At 41.1% G+C, this 20,670-nt stretch overlaps 1 protein-coding gene across 4 annotated transcripts in view; it reads left to right on the top strand.

The window, feature by feature from the left end:
• The window catches only part of GK (glycerol kinase), a 75,483-nt gene that overhangs the window by 5,374 nt on the left and 49,439 nt on the right, over nucleotides 1-20,670 (top strand). For all 4 annotated transcript variants that reach the window (XM_041000086.1, XM_041000104.1, XM_041000094.1 and 1 more), the window contains exons 2-4: nucleotides 5,456-5,529; nucleotides 7,889-7,995; nucleotides 16,860-16,937. In XM_041000086.1, the coding sequence (XP_040856020.1) occupies nucleotides 5,456-5,529; nucleotides 7,889-7,995; nucleotides 16,860-16,937 (259 nt within the window). The remainder of the gene's footprint in view (nucleotides 1-5,455; nucleotides 5,530-7,888; nucleotides 7,996-16,859; nucleotides 16,938-20,670) is intronic.

The raw sequence follows: 20,670 nt of genomic DNA, 5'->3' as shown, positions 1-20,670 counted from the left end.
TTAGAAATAGAGCAGCTGGGTCTTGAACTTATGCTCGTGAGGTGCCGACATTGTAGGCTACAATGCTGGCTCCTGATTTTTTGTTGGATATTTCCTCCCTACTTCATTAACTATTTTCTTCCCTGTAATGTTATGTAACTAGCATGAACACATTTGCTTTTTTTTTTTAAGATTTATTTTTATTACAAAGATATACTGAGAGGAGAGAGAGAGGAAGATCTTCTGTCTGATGATTTACTCCCCAAGTGAGTGCAACAGCCGTTGCTGTGCCAATCTCGAGCCAGGAGCCAGGAACTTCCTCCAGGTCTCCTACACGGATGCAGGGTCCAAGGCTTTGGGCCGTCCTCGACTGCTTTCCCAGGCCACAAACAGGGAGCTGGATGGGAAGTGGGGCTGCCGGAATCAGAACCAGCTCCCATATGGAATCCCAGTGCGTTCAAGGCAAGGACTTTAGCCAGTAGGCCACATTGCCAGGCCCACCATTTGCTTTTGTCTTACTGTTTCACAAGCTTTGTTTAAGAGCTTTCAGTCTTGAGCTCTTTGAGAGGCAGAACAGTGTCTTTCCCCCAAAGCATGTGGCAGGTGCTCATTAAATGAATCAATTTCAGCAGCAAAGGGCCTACAGAACTCAGATGTGTTAACTAGAACTCTTGGCTTATGAGAACAGAAAGTCAAAACTTACAGGGTATTGACAGATATAGCTGAGTTATGTGTATATGCATATGCTCTTTAATACAATTTCATCCAAGACAAATGTGACATTGACATTGCTGTTTTTAAAAATTCCAATACCTTGTTGGAAGATGCCATTAAACCTTTTTCTGATCATGTTTTCAATAAACAGACATTTTTAGCTAGAGTTTTTTGCTTTTAAAAAATGTTTATTATTTTTTTGTGTGAAGTCAGATATATATATAGAGGAGGAGAGACAAAGAGGAAGATCTTCTGTCCATTGGTTCACTCCCCAAGTTACCACAATGGTCAGAGCTGTGCCAATCCACAGCCAGGAGCTCTTCCAGGTCTCCTACATGGGTGCAGAGTCCCAATGCTTTGGGCCATCCTTGACTCTTTTCCCAGACCATAAGCAGGGAGCTGGATGGGAAGTGGGGCTGTCTGGTTTAGAACCAGTGCCCATATGGGATCCAGGTGCTTTCAAGGTGAGGACTTTAGCTGCTAGGCCACTGCACTGGGCCCCGAGTTTTTTTGCTTTATATTTTAAGTTTCAGTCATTCAAATTTATGAACTGTCATGATGTTCTTGAGAAGGAGTTTAGCTTCCTGAGTAATGTCTTATCACATAGTAAAGTTTAATGTGCCATAAAAATGTAAGCCAGTGGGGAAGTCACGTGTGGAGAGAAATGAATGTGCGTGTTTATGATGGGACAGCAGAATTAAGAATCAGTCAGAGGGTAAATGAGGCAAGCCTAGGACAGTTACTTGACAAGGAGAGCATTTCATGTTTCCATGTTGCTCCTTGTTATAAGACAGAGAACGTGGGCCCGGCGTAGTAGCTTAGTGCCAGAAGTTCTCACCTTGCACGTGCCAGTTCATGTCCCAGCTGACCTACTTCCAACCCAGTTCCAGCAGTGGAGGATGGCCCAAAGCTCCGGGACCCTGCACTCATGTGGAACTCCTGTCTCTTGGCTTTGGATCGGCTCAGCTCTGGGCATTGCAGCCCCTTAGGGAGTGAATCATTGGATGGAAGATCTTCCTCTCTGTCCTCCTCTGCGTGTATCTGCCTTTCCAATAAATATAAGTAAACCTTACAAAAAAAGAGATTGCAGGCATTGTCTGAAAAGATTACTTTCAAACATTTTTTGTAAGAGCAGTTTCCCTTGTTTCTTTAATTTTACCTGCTTCTTTCCAGTCTGGAAGTGAGTCATTATTTAGGCACAAAGGTGACTGTCGAACTGATCATTTCTAAGTCTAATTCTACCACTTATAAATCATAGTAATAACCGTAATGTAGTAGTAATAACTGCAGTATTTGTAACTGCACTGTGTGTCTGCCCTGTAGTAAATTCCTTCCCAGTGCAAACTTTCCTTGTTTCTTTCATTTTTTGGTAAGTTTTATTTATTTTGATTGGAAAATGAGATTTACAGAGAGAAGGAAAGACAGAAAAATCTTCTGTCCACTAGTTCACTCCTAAAGTGGCTGTAATGGCCAGAGCTGAGCCTACCTAGAGCCAGGAGCCAGGAGCTTCTTCTGAATCCCACATGAGGGCAAGGTCCCAAGGCTTTGGGCTGTCTTCTACTGCCTTCCCAGGCCACAAGAAGGGAGCTAGATGGGAAGTGGAGCAACCAGGACACAAACCAGTACCCATATTGGATCCTTGTGCATGCAAGACTAGGATTTAGCCACTAGGCTATTGCACTGGATGCAGTAGCTTTCATTTTAAATTGCCCTTTCCCCAAAGCAAAAGCTGGAATTGGGAGACAATTTTGGTTTAGAGAGGAATACAGAACTGGTGTAATTAAGATTTTTGTCACCTGTTGGTAGTGATGGTAGTAGAACTAATAGTGACAATTAGCAGTAGCAACCGCCATAGCGATCATATCATTCAGATCCATTTTATTGAGCCCTCCTTTTGGTAAATGGGGATGTCAAGGCTCAGAAAAGTTCAACAGTTAATGTGGGTGGGACTGGAGCTTTACCTTCTGGGCTTTTTAAACCTCTGCATTATACCAAGTATAAGTATTTTGCCTTTCTGGCCCACACAAAATTCTGAGAACAGTTCTTGACCATCCCTACTATATGTTGGATCTATACCTGAAACACAAGCTGTATGCTATGGGATTTGCAATTTCCTTATCCCTTCCTGATTTGCAACTAGTGTTCCTACATTATTCTTGTTTTTAAACCCTGTTCATCGTTCTGTTAACCTGTGTTGTCTCATTCCTGAGTGTTCTTGATTCCTGCTTATACCATTTTAATTAAATCTCTTTCCATACTTCACTGTATTTTTCTCTTTTTCAAAGAAAGGATTTATTTATTTGAAAAAGTTATGCTGAGTGAGGGAGAGACAGAAAGATCTTCACTCCCCAAGTGGCCGTGAAGGCCGGGCTGTGCCAGTCCAAAGCCAAGAGCTAGGAGCTTCTTCCATGCTCCCACATGCGCACAGGTGCATCAGAACACTTGGGCCATCTGCTGCTTTCCAAGGTGCAATAGCAGGGAACTGAGTGGGGATAGAGCAGTTGAGTCGCGAGCCTGTACCCATATAGGGTATTGCCTCCACAGGCAGTGATTTTACCCATTACACTCTGGTAGCCCTAGGATATGAACTTCATTATATTTATTGCCACTTAATGGATGATTAAAAAATCATGACTGCTATCAGTATGATTTTGGATTGGAAAAATACTGAATTGATGTTCATAAAACTTGATGTGTATTCCATTTTGTGTTGCCTACTGCCTTGTTGGAAATACGAGTGTTAAATAGGGCCTTGGGTTTCAGTTGGTGTTGCTCAATTTTTACCTTGGAAATCCATTGTTAACATCATTTCCGGAAGAGTTTAAATTTGAAAGCCAGTCAAAATGTGAACTGTAGGGTGGAGCATGCTCCCAAGGCGTGGTTGAGGTTCCTTGTTTTTCTTTTCATGCTTCTTAGAGGCAGAGAGCTCAGTTGTTTGTTTGTTTGTTTGTTTTGTTTTGTTTTTTTAAGCAGGCTTAATTCAGTTAATTTTTCTGATTTTAAAAACTATGTTGTAGCTACAGCTGGAACCTAGACCCTCTGTGCAGAAACTCTGGTGTGTCTTTGAAAGATGGTCTGTGAGTTCCTGATAGAGAGACTTGCTGACTGTAGTCTCTTTCCTAATGCCAGGGGTCAGATGACTGTAGGTCTTGAAGATAATCTCAAAGGTAGCTTGGTGAAATTGCCCAGGTGTCAGTGCCTTCCCCCTGCCAACTGAGATGTAGCAGTCATTGCCATTTTTTTATTGGAGAGACAGGTATGCAGAGAGGAGGAGAGACAGAGAGGAAGAACTTCCATCCAATGGTTCACTCCCCAAGCAGCTGTAATGGCTTTGGGCCGTCCTCAACTGCTTTCTTAGGCCACAAGCAGGGAGCTTGATGGGAAGCAGGGCTGCTGGGATTAGAACCAGCAGCCATATGGGATCCTGACGCATGCAAGGTGAGAACTTTAGCCACCAGACTATTGTGCTGGGCCTGGCTTTAGTTTCTTATTGGGTTTTTGTGTCACTTGCCTGCTTCTCGTTTTTTTCCCCCTCCATTGAGTGCCTATAATAGACCATACATTATAAAACATTCAAGTATTGATTGAACCCCAACTTTGTTCACCAAATAAATGAAGCTAATATCATAGACTTATGCTATAATCTTGAAGGAGCTGCCATCCTAAAATCATGCCCTAAATTATATCATTGGATATTGCCAGGGTTCTGTCAAGTGCCTTCTTCTGTTTATAGTCTATCAAGTTAACCTTTGACTTGTAAGATATGTTATCTCCTGAAGGAACTTCAGAATTTGCCCTTTTGTGTGGTTATAATCTTCTTCAGAGATGCAGGAGATTCATTTTGATGTGGAGGGTGGAGGGCGAAAAGCCATAGTGTTTCTTCGCAATTATTTTGTCTTTTTTTGTTTTATATTTATATATACACACATACACTTTTATTTTTTTCTTAGTCTGCATTGAACCAGGTAGTTTTTTCCAGGAAACCTGGTCCTATTTGGAAATGACTTTCTTGCTGCACTTACGTTGGCTTTAGAAGGAGACATTAATTAAATATGTATTTTTCTTGGAATGAGTAAGTCCTTTGATACTCAAGTGTAGATCCTACTGGGGGGAAACAGTGCATTTGAAAAAATATTGTTAAGTTTTAAAAAGTGCTATTTAGTGACATTAAAATTGTATAGATTTATGCAGCATTTCTTTATTAGTTTTCATCCCTTGATTTAAGTGCTTTACAAAGATCAGCAATTTACGATGTCACAGAGAGTACTAAATTGCCGTGGTAGGGCACCCCGTGGCTGTATTATCCTCTTGAGGGCTGAATGCAGTCCTTCACTTGTCTTCAAAGGAATTCACACACAGTCCTTGTCTGGTCATCTGCTTCTTGTGTCCATATTCAAGATGAAGGGAGAAGAGACCCTGGTACCATTGTTTCAAGCTTTACTTATTGTCTTATTGTTGATTTTGCTATTCTCCAAAAAAGATCCCGTGCTATTAATTGGTAAAAATGTTAACTTGTGTGCAACTGGAGAACCATTTTCATTTTTTAAAGAGTAAGTAATTGCCACTTTTCTTTTTATCTGAAGAGAATTTATTTCTGATGCTGTCATACAATTTTTTAGGATTCCTTTTGGAGAGAAAGTGTTAACATTTTACATGGTATTTCATTTGACTGAATGTATTAAATCTGTGAATGAAAACTTCAGTTGCTAAATAATTTTAAGTATCATAGGGTTTTGCACTAATACTGCAATGTGTCTTCCAGGTTTTCAATTCAAAAACAGCGGAATTACTTAGTCATCATCAGGTGGAAATAAAACAAGAGTTTCCAAGAGAAGGGTATGTTTCCTAATTTAATATGTTAAAGACACATCGAGTTTATTATTCCGTCTCACCCACTTGCACTATGAATTTGTAAAGTAAACATGTCTAGATAGTCTCCTGAGAAGACTTGAGGGATTGATATTAGTCAGGAAAAGAAGCAATAACTTGGTAACTCGGCAAAACATGTATGGCTTAGGAATTTAGACGCATATTAAATGCTAAGATTTTATAAGCATGAAATATCAGAAGTTTTGCATCGATTTGAAATCATTACTCTGTTTTCATCATTGCCAAAATACTATTTTGATTATATGAGTGCAAATAAAAAACATCTGCTTATAAAGTAGCACTCATCTAATGTTAAAAATAATCCTTTTGGTAATAGTTCTCATGTAGTAATTGTAACTAATATGAAGTGTATCTAAAATTTAATGATACTTACGATAAAACTTTTGAAAAAACTCATAATTTCTTATATAATTAACTATATACCTGCTGTATTCCACTCAAAGGAATTTGTCTAGAAGAAATGAAAAGTATATTTCCAGAGAAAGACTAAAATTGAATGTTTTTAGCCCCTTTATTCACAATAGTCCCAAACTGGGAACGATACATATGTCTATCACCAGTAGAATGGATAACTATAGGACATTTGGCAGTCATTATAAGTGACATGATATCTGAAACATATTGATATTACGAATAAAAAAAGTAAAAGATAGAACTTAGTATGTGGCTCTATCTACAAATCAAGAATAAGCTAAATTAACATAGGATGACAGAATTCTGAACAATGGCTACTTACATGTGACTTAACTTGAAAAGGTACATAGAAAAACTCTCGGGTGATGGAAATAATCTAACTTGGTTGAAGTATTGGTTGCATACATACATAATTTGTCAGCTCAGCAGATTGTACCTTTTTGGATCCATGTATTTCACATTCAAGTTTACCTCATTTGAGAAAAAGAGAAATTGTGCCTTTCCAAATTGTGTTGTTTACTTTCCATGAAAAGATGCTCCATTTTAGGAGCATTATTTTGTTTAATAATGATATTAATATTAGTAATAAACTACTGATATGTTAGCAACATTAGAATGACCATCCATAAGCCAAATTCCCATGTAGTTTGGAAAGAGAATGCCTGGTTAATGGAAGGATGGAAATTACAAGTACATGGGAGGAGGTTGGATTTTTGAAGGGAACTTGAACTTGAGAGAACTCAAAGCTGAGCAAAGAGAAGCATTCATCTGGGGGCATCAAAAGCAGAGAATGGGCCTAATTGGAATTCTCTTGCTACCTCCAGATCTGGGCAGGATTCTTTTAGTTTGGGTCATTTCTACTTTGGGTTTTGACCAAATACCATTTGTTTCTCACAGCCTTCCTTTCCTTCTCATTTATTATTATTTAGAATTATATTTGCAACTTTGAAAGTTTTTTTTATTTATTTGGAAGGCAAAATCACAGAGATAGAGAGAGAACATGCTAGTGGTTTTATCCACTGGTTCTCAAAGTGGCCTATGGGTAAGGGCTGGGCCAGGCTGAAACCAGGAGGCAAGAACTTCATCTGCATGTACCACAAGGCTGCAGGGACTCAATACTTGGGTTACCTGCTATTTTCCTGGAGATATTATTAAGAAGCTAAAGCAGAAGTGGAGCAGCCAGAACTTGAACAAGTACCCAAATGTGATGCTGGTGTCACAGGCAGTTGCATAACTCATTGTGCCACAGTGCTGTTCCTCTTCATATTTACTATCAGCCTTTCATTGTTTTGAGGCAGTGGAACCTTATCCAAACTGCACTAAAATTGATTCTCAAAGCTTTGATCCATCATTTGTTTGCATGAAACAATTATTAGAAAAAGTATTTTCCCTTCAATTCCCACAAAAAAGTTTGCAGGAAAAATGACATAAGATATTAAAATAATTAATTCACTTTTCAGAATTTCTTCTGCTTCCCAAATATCTTATTCCCAAGAATAATGACCACTTTTCTGTCTACTCAGAAATAATTAGTTATTGAAACTTGTAAGTTTGTTATCAAAATTAATCAAACTAGCAGGATATAGAGAATTGGAAAACTTTTCTTACTGGGTTTAATTGGACTTGAGAATATAATTTAGAAATAGAGTATTTTTTGTTTATAGCCTGCTATTAGTGACCTTCTTTAAAATGGTTACTCTGAAGAATAATAAAAATGTAGGGAAATAGACTTCTTTTAAGCATTTCTTAAGAATGTGGGTTATTCTTTGCTTATCTGATTTCCTGTAATTTATGGATCAACCACCATTTGCAAGTTAATATTCCTACATACATAAATTATATTTGGATTGATTTCTTGTCGACTAACTAAATAACATTCTTTTGTTCAAAGCTGGGTAGAACAAGACCCTAAGGAAATTCTGCAGTCTGTCTATGAGTGTATAGAGAAAACGTGTGAGAAGCTTGGACAGCTCAACATTGATATTTCCAACATAAAAGGTATTGTTAGTATAATATTTTACTCATTTGTTAAAACTCTGTTAGATCCATTAATTCATTCTTTCAGCTTGTACTTGAATGTCTATGAAGTATCAAGAATTTGTTTTGTTTTAAAGATTCATTTATTTTTAAGATTTTTATTGGAAAGTCAGCTGTACAGAGAGGAGGAAAGAGGAAGATTTTCTGTCTGCTGATTTCACTCCCCAAGTAGTCACAATGGCCAGAGCCTCTTCCAGATCTCCCACACGGGTGCAGGGTCACGGTTTTGGGCTGTCCTCTACTGCCCTCCCAGGCCACAAACAGGGAGCTGGATGGGAAGCAGGGCTGCCATGATAGAACCAGCACCCACATAGGATCCCAGTATGTGCAAGGTGAGGACTTTAGCCACTAGGCTACAGTGCTGGGCCCAGTACCAAGCATTTCTAATGAGGATCCTACAATGAACAGCAAGATGAAGTCCCTGTTCTCATGGAGCTTTTGTTTTGATAAAAATGAAAAAAAAAAAAACGGTAAAAGCAGAGAAATACAAGCTGATTGCTTTTTCAAATATTTACTTATTTACTTACTGTCATTTTTATTTTAAAGACAGAGCAACAGATCTTCCCTTCGTTGATTCACTCAATGCCTGTAACAGCCAGGGCTGGGCTAGGCTGAAACCAGGAGGCAGGAAATCCTTCCGGGTCATGCACATAGGTGGCAGCGATTCCAGTACCTGTCGCTTCTGGGTGTACGTGAGCAGGAGACTGGATTGGAAGCAGAGGATTCAAGACTTGATCAAGGCACTTTAGTATGGGATGTGAGCATCCCAAGCAACAACACAGCTGCTGTGTGAAATGCCCATCTGCAAGCTAAGTTCACATGCTGAAAAGGTCTATGCAGCAAGTAGAAACAGAGTGGTATGATTGAATGTGCCTAGAGGGGCTTCATTTAGGTTGGGTAGCCAGGGAAGGTCTTTTGGAAGAGGTGTCACTTTGGCTAAAATCTCAGTTAGGGATCAGTCATGCAACACTCTGGGCAAAGGAATCAAAGGAATCAACTTATGCAGATGTCCTGAGGTGAGAGTAAGTTTGGAACATTACTGGGTTAAAAGAAGTCTTGTGTGTTAAAAACAGAATGAAAGAACGTTTAAGGGTGAGAGTGTGTGGGAGTTTCAGTAGGAGCTGAAATTGTGGAAGTGGGTAGGACTTGTCAGCCACACAAGTGTTCCACGCAGGCCCCTTCCTCTGCCCCTTCTTCAGATTCACAGGGAGCCATTAGTCTGCAGCAGAGGGACCTTTAAAGACAAGGCCTCGTTTCCTGACGTGTGTGTTTATATACTTGCACAAGCACACGTGAGATTTTAAATTTTTTATAAATGAGAAATAAAACCCGTTCAGGTGAAAAAAAAAGAAAGTCTGCAGCAGAATGGCAGGGTGGCTTACTGACTGTTGTGCAAGGAGTGGGCTGTCAAGGTGTGAGTGTGGACACAAGGAGACCATTGTGGTGTCTGCTGTGGAAGTCCTGAGTGAGCCTTGTGGTTTGACCAACAGTATGGGTGGGGAGAAAGAGCCAGTGCTTGCTGGTGGAATGGATGTCTGGATAATAGATTGAGACATGAAGTCCGGAGGCAAATTATGTCAAAGGAGATCTTTGGAGCTTGCTGGAGCTCCCAGACGTATGAGAAAGCTTTTTACTGAGGTGAGAAATAGTAGAGGAACAAAGTATTGGGGAAGAGTGTTTGGAATCCAGACATTTCACTTGGAAAATTTCCCTGAAATAGTTGCCTGAAGGTATAAGATTGTTAAAGGTCTCTGAACTCCTAGCATTTTTAAAAATAAGAATTTGATATTCTTTTAGATATTTATTTATTTGAAAGGAGAAAGAAAGAAAGAAAGAGGAAGAAAGAAAGAGAGAGGGGAGGAGGCAGAGAAATCTGCCTGCTGATTTACTCCCCAAAGGACAGCAATGGCCAGGGCTGGACCAGGCCGAGGCCAGGAGCCAGGAGCTCCATCCAGGTCTCCCTCATGGTTCATTGGGGTCCAAGCACTTGGGCCATCATAAGCTGCATTCCCAGGTTCATTAGTAGGGAACTGGAGCAGCCTAGGCTTGAAGCTGGTATCATAGGCAGAGGCTTAATTTTCTGTGCTATGATGCCACCCCCTTTCTATTAGTTTTGCTAGAATATCTGTATGTTTAGATTTTCAGCATTTGTACAGGGTGGTGGTTGGAGCTAGGGTTGATAATCCAGTGTTCAGGCTGATGTAGTCATGAAAGGACGAAAGCCTAATGAGGTGCCTCTTTATTGCTGAAAATTTTTTCTTAATTTAAGATTTTAAAAAAAATTATGTTAAAGGCAATGTGATAGAGAGAAAGGGAGGGAGGAAGAGGAGAAGAAAGATCTATCTTCTGATTCACTCCTCCAAAGGCTGAAGGTACCAGGGCCGGACAATACTGAAACCAGGATCCTGTAATTCTGTCCAGGCTTGCTACTTGGATGGCAGGGGCATGAGCACAAGCCCTTGGACATTCCCTGTTTGCTTCCCCTGTGCATGAGCAGGGACCTGGATTGGAAGTGGAGCAGCTGGGACTAGAATCGGTATTCTGACGTGGGATACTGGTCTGGTGCTACAGGAGGCAGGGTAGCTCACTGTACTACAACACCGGTCCTATAGCTTAAACTTCTCAAGGTCACCACCAAAAGACTTCTTTTATTCGTAACATAATTCAACCATAGAAAGAGGGAACTGGGTCCAGTGCTGTGGCATAGTAGACTAAGACTCCCCCTGCAACCCCAGTGTTTCATATGGGTACTGGTTCAAGTCCTGGCTGTTTCACTACCAACCCAGCTCCCTTATGGCTTAGAAAAGCAATGGAGGATGGCTCAAGTCCTTTGGACCCTGCACCTATGTGAAAGATCTAGAGTTCCTGGCTTCACATTGGCTCATCTGTTGCTGTTGCAGCCATTTGGGGATTGAAACAGTGAATGGAAAACCAATGTCTTGTCTCTCTGTGTAACTCTGCCTTTCTTTTTTTAAAAATATTTTTTTTATTGCCAAGTCAGATATACAGAGAGGAGGAGAGACCAAGAGGAAGACCTTCCATCCTATGATTCACTCACCGAGCAGCTGCAACAGCCGGAGCTGTGCTGATCCGAAGCCAAGAGCCAGTAACTTCTTCCGGGTCTCCCACACAGTTGCAGGGTCCCAAGGCTTTGGGCCATCCTGCACTGCCCTCCCAGGCCACAAGCAGGGAGCTGGATGGGAAGTGGAGCTGCCGGCATTAAAACAGGCACCCATATGAGATCCCAGCACATGTAAGGTGAGAACTGTAGCTGCTAGGCCATCGTGCCAGGCCCAAACTCTGCCTTTCAAGTAAAAAGTAAATAAATGCAAAAAAAAAAAAGAGGGAACCATCAACTGACAGTGGTACTTTTACTCACATCATCTTGGCTCTGAGATATATCCTTAAGATTTTCTTTTATGGGTCCGGCGTGGTGGCCTAGCAGCTAAAAATCCTCACGTTAAACATGCCAGGATTCCATGTGGGCACAGGATCTAATCCCAGCAGCTCCACTTCCCATGCAGTTTTCTGCTTGTGTCCTGGGAGGGCAGTGGAGGATGGCCCAAAGCATTGGGATCCTGCACCCATGTGGGAGACCTGGAGGAAGTTCCTGGCTCCTGGCTTCAGATCGGTGCAGCTCCAGCCGTTGTGGTCACATGGGGAGTGAATCATTGCACGGAAGATCTTTTTTTTCTTTGTCTCTCTTCCTCTCGGTATATCTGACTTTGCAATAAAAATAAATAAATCTTTCCAAAAAATATTTTCTTTTATTTCTGTAAATAAGAGCTACTTTAAAAAGGCTAGAATTAACTAAAACCATTCATTTGGTAAGCCTGTCATGTCCCTAATTAATTTGTGTAGGTATGGTGGTGATAAAATGAAGCAGCATGCAGCTGATTTCCAGGAAGGGGAAGATTTTGATCCAGTAGTCATAAGTAAATGGGAAATTTCCATACTAGGGAGGGGGTGGCATTGTGGGACCGCAGGTTAAGCTGCTGCCTGTGATGTCAGCATTTCATATCGGAGCACCAGTTCGAGTCTAATGCACAGGGGTGGAGAGAGAAAGAACGAATGGTATCTTCTCTCTACTGGTTCATTTTACCCACTTGACCACAAAAGCTTAGGAATGAGTGAGGCCAAAGGTAGGACAGGAACTCAATCTTCATCTCCTACATGGATGACATGGGTTCCAGGACTTGAGCCTCCCTTTATTACCTTCATTCATGCTCTAGTAGGAAGCCAAATATGAACCAGAATAGCCACAACTCAAACCAGCACTCGCCATGGGATACTGTTTTCACAAGTGGCTTTAACGCACTGTGCTACACCAGCCCTGAGGCTTGTCTTCAGTTTCACTAATTAGTCTGCAAGAATTGAACCTACTCCACTTGCTTCTAGCTGCACTTTCGCGTCTGGCCGGTGTGAAACTCATTCTTGAGCCAAAGTGACCCAGCACTTCCTTCTCATAGCCAGTAGTTTATGGCCAAGGAGGAGACTGTCCCACAAGCCCAGTACTACTTGTTTTTCCCAGATAAATTATGAAATCGGCATTACCAAAGGCCAAGTTTGGCTTGCTTCAGTAGAACTCTAGATCACAAACTTAAAGCTGTAAAGTATTTGCAATTTGTAGCCAGTGTTGTGGTACAGCACATCAAGCAGCTGCCTGCAAAGCTGATGTCCCCTGTGAGAACTGGTTCTAATCCCAGTTCCCTACTGATGCACCGGAGAAAATACTGGAAGATGGCCCAAGTGCTCAGGCTCCTGTTATCTAAGTGGGAGATACAAGTAGAGTTCCAAGGCTCCTGGCTTCGGCCTGGTCCAGCTCTGGTTGTTGCAGCCATTTGGATAGGGAACTAGTGGATGTAAGGTTTTTCTCTATTTGTCTCTCCCTCTCTCTGTGTAATTCTGCCTTTCAAATAAATAAGCTTCTGCTTACAGCCTTAAAAGCGGCAAGGATGGCATAAGACCCTGGCCCCTGCACCCATATGGGAGACCCAGAAGAAGCTCCTGGCTTTGGAGTGAACTAGCAGATGAAAGATCTTGGTCACTCTGCCTGTCTTAAAAATAAAACAAACCCTTAAAAATGGAAAATTATAAAATAAAAATGATAAAAAGTGGGACCGATGCAGTGCTTAGTAGGCTAACCCTCTGCTTGCAGTACTGGCATTCCAGATGGGAAGTAGTTGGAGTTTTGGCTGCTCCTTTTCTAATCCAGCTCCCTGCTAATTCCCTGGGAAGGCATCAGAGGATCACCCAAGACCTTGCGAACCTACATTCATGTGGGAGACCAGAAAGAGGTGCTGGTTGGATTACCTCAGCTCTGGCCATTGTGGCTGTTTGTGGAAGATTTTTGCTCCCCTTCTCTGTAAATCTACCTTTCCAATAAAAACAAAGTTTTTTAAAAAAGATTTATTTGTTTTTGTTGGAAAGGCAGATATAGAGAGGAGGAGAGACAGAGAGGATGATTTTCTGTCCGTTGATTCACTCCCCAAGTGGTCACAACGGCCGATGCTATGACAACCTGAAGCCAAGAACCTGGAGCCTCTTCTGGGTCTCCCATATGGGTGCAGGGTTTCAAGGCTTTGGGCCGTCCTCGACTGCTTTCTCAGGGCACAAGCAGGGAGCTGGATGGAAAGCGGGGCCACTGGGATTAGAACCAGCACCTATATGGGATCACAGCGCAAGGTGCAGACTACTGCTAGGCTATTGTACCAGGTCCCAAAACAAATAAAGCTTTTTAAATGTCATGAAGTTATTAGATTGAAAATGCTCAGAGGCATTGCCAAGGAGATCTGTATATGCTTTAAAGGCCGGGGTAATAAAGGTGTCTTTGCGTCTGGAAGAAATTTCTGAGTAGCTGTTTTACTAGACCTTGTTTGTAAGAAAAGCAATCTTATTGGTGTGAAGGAATGGACTTATGATAGAAGAGAAGGAAGGAGTGGTCAGACATCAAAGAATCCAACTGAAGAAAGCTCTAGATTCCATTCTGATTACAAATTAGAGTGAGCCAGTAGTGAAAGGCAGCTGATGGGCAAAATATAGTGATTCACAACTGTAGCTAAAGGAGCAGCCAGCTTGTTTGCAAGAAAATTAATGGTGTAAGGAATAAATTTTAGTTCACCATGAATTCATCATGATCCCGCATTGTAAAGTTGTCACTAACAAAAGTGATACATTCAGAACATGCCAGTTGAGGACATGGCATTGTGGCATAGTGAGGTAAATAACCACCTGTGACCACTTTGTGCCCCAGCTGCTATAGTTCTGATCTAGCTCCCTGCTAATGGTCTAGGAAAGCAACAGAAGGTGGCCCAAGTGGTTGGGACTGGAGATTTGGAGATTTGGATGACCTGACTTCAACCTGCCGGAGCCCTGGCCGTTGCAGGCTTGTGGGGTTGAACCAGTGGATAAAAGATCTCTTTCTCTCTCTCCCTCTTTGTAACTCAGAGTTTCAAATACATAAATAAATCTTGGAAAAACAAGATGCCTCCTGAGCAACCTGTCGCTGTTGCTGCCCTGTTATTCACAGAGCTTCTGGGAATTCCTTTATTTGTCTTCCTTAACTTAGTGCCATTCTTTGCAACTGTACTTTGCTTAACAGTAGTCTTGACAGTGCAAACCTCTGACAACTTACTATGTGCCAAACACATATATACTAACTCTGGGATTCTTCAATTAACCTTGTAAGGTGGGAACTTTAGTGTTCATCTTCCAGGAGACAGAACTGAGAGCCAGCTTCAATAGGAAGCTGAGAAATTGGAACTTGACCCTCAGCCATCTGGCTTCAGAATATGACTTCTGTTTAATAATTCCCCAGGCTCTTAGTTGTCCTTTTGCATAGCATGCTTTCAGCAGGTAATCTTGACTATTGACGGAGAAAGTTGAGGTTCAGTGGCTTTCATGCCTCCCTTTCCACTGCCTGAGCATGATGCCTGGATCTGCTGGTTCTTCATCAGCAGGGGAGCAGGAGCTTTGGCTACTTACACTGTTAATCCCATCCCTCCGACCCTGATCAGGACTCTGCTGTCTCCTCTTAGCGCTACTCCAACAATTTTTCTTTCTCTATTTATAAAAACATATTGTCTTGTTTTTTAGGATTTTTAAAAAGGATTAATTTATTTTCCTTGAAAGAGTTACAGAGGGAGGAGAGAGAGAGAGAGAGAGAGCTCTTTCATCTGCTGATTTAATCCCCAAGTAGCTGTAATGGTCAGAGCTGGGGTGGTCTGAAGTTGGCTGTTAGGAACTTTCTCCTGGTTTCTTTTTTTTTTTTAAAGATTTATTTATTTTTATTGGAAAGTCAGATATACAGAGAGGAGGAGAGACAGAGAGGAAGATCTTCCAGCTGGTGATTCACTCTCCAAGTGGCCACAACAGCTGAAGATGCGCCAATGCGAAGCCAGGCGCTTTTTCCAGGTCTCCCCCATGGGTGCAGGATCCCAAAGCTTTGGGCCTTCCTCAACTGCTTTTCCACACCACATGCAGGGAGCTGGATGGGAAGCAGGGTCACTGGGATTAGAACCGGCACCCATATGGGATCCCAACGTGTTCAAGGTGAGGACTTAAGCCACTACGCTATTGCGCCGAGCCCATCTCCTGGTTTCTTACATGAGTGCTGGGGCACAAGAACCAGCATTTAAGTATAGGATGCAAGATTTTTAAGGTTTATTTATTTTTATTTGAAAGGCAGAGTTACAAAAGAGAGAAAGAGACAGCTCTTCTGTCACTGGTTCATCCTCCAAAATGGCTGCAACATCCAGAACTGGACTGGTCTGAAGCCAGGAACCAAGGGCTTCTTCTAAGTCTCCCGTGTGGGTGCAGATGCCCAAGCACTTTGGCCAGCCTCTGCTGCTTTCCCAGGTCATTAGTAGGGAGCTGGGTGAGAAGTGGAGCAGCAGGACTTGAATTGGTGGTGATATGATGTCACCCCCACCCATCCCAAGATGGAAGCTTAATTTGCTATGCCATGGTGCCAGCCCTAGAATGCCAGCATTACAGGTTGTGTCTTGAATTGCTGTACCACTGAACCAGCCCTTTCCCCCCATTTTTTTCTTAAAATGTAGCTGTTTGTGCTTACACACACCCATGTAAGGAAGGAAATTTTTAAAATTTATTTTGATTTGAAAGGCAGAGTTATAAAGAGAAGGAAAGAGAAAGAAAAAGAGATATTTCATCCTCAGAGAGAGAGAGAATCTTTCATACTCAGAGAGAGAGAGTTGGAGAGAGGTCTTTCGTTCTCTGGTTCACTCCTCAAATGGGCGCAAAGACTGGAGGTAGGTTGATCAAAAGCCAGGAGCCAGGAGATCCTTCTGGATCTCCTAAGTGAATGTGAGGCACCAAGTCCTTGGGCCCATCCTCTGTTGCTTTCTCAGGCCACAAATAGGAAGTTGGGTCAGAAGTGGAACAGTAGGGACCATAAACCAGTGCCCATGTGGGACGCTGCTGCTATAGGCTGAGACTTAGTGTACTATGCCACAGTACTGACCCAGGGAAAATTCTTGTAACAGTTGGCAAATTATTGAGGTGATTGCTGATCTGTTCAGAATAATAAATTGGGTGTTCCTGAATTCCTTACTATTACCTGGGAGATTTCATTTGTGTATCTTTTGGGGTCCATGACATTGTGTGCTGACAGCGAGGCAGGGAGCAGCATGTAGAAATAAAATGAAAACGTGCATGTGGTGTGTTTACTTTGCCTGGTTTACTTGTGGAAAATAGGTATCACTACAATTGTTCCAAGTTTTTTTTAATTGCTTTAGTTTGTGAGTGTGTGTATATGAGCTATTCTCCTAAGGTCATTTTCTACTTGTTTAATTTTCTCTTTGAAGCTATTGGTGTTAGCAACCAGAGGGAAACCACCGTAGTCTGGGACAAGTTAACTGGAGAGCCTCTCTACAATGCTGTTGGTAAGCTATCACGCACCAAGATCAAATTCAGGGACTTTTTCCACTTGCAAATGTATTCATGCTAGAATATCTTGCTCAAAAAAGCATGTAGTCATGTTTCCATAATCTGATGGAATGGGGGAAGAGATGTCTAAGAAATTATTGTGTTTCTATTATATAGGTACCATTTTCTTTTTTATAGTTACCATCTTCAGACCATATTTACTTGTATATTCTTTCTCTCCCTTGCTCTACCCTTTTTCTGATTATTTGTTTTACACAAATAAATAGATTTTGCCAGAGTTGTTTTATAATCTCTGTTTGCAATATTTAAAAGATATCACATCTCACCGAGAATAATCACAATTACAACTGTTTACAGTTGTCTATCTAAAGTGCTTATGAACTTACTTTTTTTTTTTTAAGATTTAAAAAAAATCGGAAAGTCAGATATACAAAGAGTAGGAGAAACAGAGAGGAAGATCTTCTATCTGATGGTTAACTCCACAAGCAACTGCAATGGTCAGAGCTAATTCAATCCGAAGCCAGGAGCCAGGAGCTTCTTCTGGGTCTCCCACATGAGTGCAGGGTCCCAAAGCTTCGGGCGTCTTCCACTGCTTTCCCAGGCCACAAGCAGAGAGCTGGATGGGAAGTAGAGAAGCTGGGTTTAGAACTGGTGCTCATATGGGATCCCGGCGCTTTCAAGGTGAGGACATTTAGCTGCTAGGCTACTATGCCGGGCCCGTGAACTTACTGTTTTCATTTACGAATTTGGAGGCTATAAAAATCAGAATTTTGGCAGAAATTTAGCAGAATTTTGGAAACTCTAGCATTTCCAGCATGATGCCATTAGGCATTTTATTTTATTAAAGGTAAACTTGACCATGAGTATATTATTGCATCAATTTAGATATGATAACTATTGAGCATTGAGTGACAATGGTATCTCCTAAAATTGAAAATTGTATCTTAAAAACAGAGCATTTTTTTGTCAGTCATTACCAAGTTGTGAAGGCACAGTGGAGCCAGAAACTATTAGAGATGGAATGCTATGTAAAGGGAGCTACTGTTACTTTTTAGTTATTTTAGTAATGTAATTATTTTAGCGTTGATTAGAAGAAAGTAATATTAACAATGAAAATACATTAAAAAGGTACATTGTAAGAGTATTAGTAGTTATGCAGGAATAAACTTTAAAAATTAATGTTTTATTTATTTGTTATTTAATGTTACATTGTAAGAAACATTTAGTATGTGTTCTGTATTAGAGACACAAAGCCAAGTCAAAATATTCCAGGGACCGATGGAGTGGCCTAGTGGCTAAAGTCCTTGCTTTAAATGTGCCGAGATCCCATATGGGTACCGGTTCTATCCCGGCAGCCCCACTTCCCATCCAGCTCCCTGCTTGTGGCCTGGAAAGGCATTCGAGGACGGCCCAGGGCTTTGGGACCCTACACGCAAGTGGGAGACCTGGAAGAGGTTCCGGGTTCCCAGCTTCGGATCAGCGCAGCACCGGCTGTTGCGGTCACTTGGGGAGTGAATCATTGGACGGAAGCTCTTCCTCTCTGTTTTCCTCCTCTCTGTATATCTGACTTTGTAATAAAAAAAAATTCCAAAAGAATTGTAAGCATTTGATCCTATTACACAAAAGCATCTTTTAAATCTATTTTGATATGATCTTCATAAGCAATTCTTTTTGAATATAATTAATGCAGACAACTGCAAGTGTAATTATTAGAATTTGTGAGAGTATTCTTTGACAGATTAGTGCTACTTAAATTTCTTAAACTAGTTAGCATTTGTTGTTACTTAGGATCTTTAAGCTGAAGAGTATCCTTTTAATAAGTGAAAGACACACAAGATGGAAGTTAGAATTATAGTACTTATAGATCTTGTGGAAGTAATGACATGCTTAAAGGCATGGATCAGGGAACACAGTGAGAAGAGAGCCACTTGTAGGCCAGTACCTTTATTGGATCCGATACGTATAGATTTCCCATGAGTTCTAATTGCTGGACTTAAAGAAAACCCCATGTTCCAAGCGGTGTTTCTATGACTGGGAGGTGGCTATTGTGGCCTGTTAGTCTGTGAGATAAGAGTGGGGCCAGATGAAGAGGCCAAATGTAAGGCAGACTGCCGTGTCAACACATTGAACAAGTAGGAGGAGGGATAGAACGTGAAATTGTTAAAAGTGACTGAGCCCAGTTTTAGGTCTGAGAATGTTAAACATATTTAAAATGGAAACCAGGGCAATATAAACTTGTAAGACTTTTCTGTATGGTTTTTACCTTTTTCCCCTGTGAAAGGAAGGGGCTACTGCAGGAAACTAGACCATTCCTGTGAAGTTCTAAATTTTGAATCATAAAAATGGTACTTTGGACTTTTGATGTCATTTTAAAAGAATGCAACTAGGTTAGTTGAAGTTTTGCTCACACTGAAGGATCCAGCAAATGTTTTACCAGAGGATCTTTCTGTGATTTGCTTAGATAACTTATTTCCTTTTCTTTTAACTTCTTCCTCTGTATATCTCCCCTCTTCTGTGTACTTTGGAATATTAACTCAAATGTACTTGTAAGATATAAAGAACTTTTTTTTGTATACTGACAGTCTTGTATTTTTTGATGCTACTTAGCTTGCTGTAGAAAAATAATATTAGTTATTTTTGTGACTTTTTATTTTATATATTTGTATATATTTTTCCTTTATTTTTATTGGAAAGTTCGATTTACAGAGAGGAGAGACAGCAAGAAAGATCTTCCATCCGCTGGTTTATTCCCCAAGTTGCCGCAATGGCAGAGCTGAGCCCATCCAAAACCAGGAGCCAGAAGCTTCTTCCCACATGGGTGCAGGGCCAAAAGCTTTGGGCCATCCTTTACTGCTTTCCCAGGCCACAAGCAGGGAGCTGGTTGGAAGTGGAGCAGTTGAGACACGAACCCATATATGATGTCAGCACTGTAAGGCAAGGACTTAGCCACTAGGCTATTGTGCTGGGCCCTGCTTTTGTAACTGTCTTATAATCATGTTTTAGAAGGAGACTAGCACAAAATTAGGAAATAGTTGATGAATTTTGCACAACTAAACTAGGAATTAGAACAAGTACACCTTAGTGTGGATGGTGAAACTTCGGTGTTTTGTTTTTTTTTTTTCTTTTTTGTTTTTGCTTTTTCTTATTTTTCTCTGCTATTTTGGGCATAGTTTTCATAATGAAGGCTACCTTTCTTTCAGGCCTTGAAGCATGTGTAAGATTAGGACTCAGGGCATCTGAAGAATAATGTGAATAAGCTGTGAAGGTGAAAATATGTACACATTTTACCAAATCTTGAAGAAATTGTTTTGAAGCATGGATTAATTACGTACTATTTTTAGTAGAACTTGCAGTGATGATAAAGTTCAGGACCCTGACTGTGGGATTGTCAACAATTTAACCATGTTATTTAGTTTCAGAGACCTGTGAAGCAGGTTTTATCAAACTTATTTTATTTATTTGAAATGCAGAGAAACAGACTAAAGATCTCCCATCTTCTAGTTTACCTCTCAAGTGGCCATGACTACTGAGAGTGAACCAGGTGGAAGGCAGCAGCTGAGAACTCAATCTGGGTCTCCCACGCAGGTATTAGGGCCCCAAGTACTTGAGCCTTGGTCACCTGCTGCTTCCTAGGATGTGCGTTGTTAGCTGGAAGTTGGAATTGGAGTGGAGTTGGGACACTAATCCAGGCACTCTTTATACATAGGACAACACAGATGTCCTATGTTG

The sequence above is a fragment of the Ochotona curzoniae genome, unplaced genomic scaffold (assembly GCF_017591425.1).
Source record: "Ochotona curzoniae isolate NIBS_2020 unplaced genomic scaffold, NIBS_Ocur_1.0 contig_1274, whole genome shotgun sequence".
Lineage (NCBI taxonomy): Eukaryota > Metazoa > Chordata > Mammalia > Lagomorpha > Ochotonidae > Ochotona > Ochotona curzoniae.
This window is presented reverse-complemented; position numbering and strand designations above follow the sequence as displayed.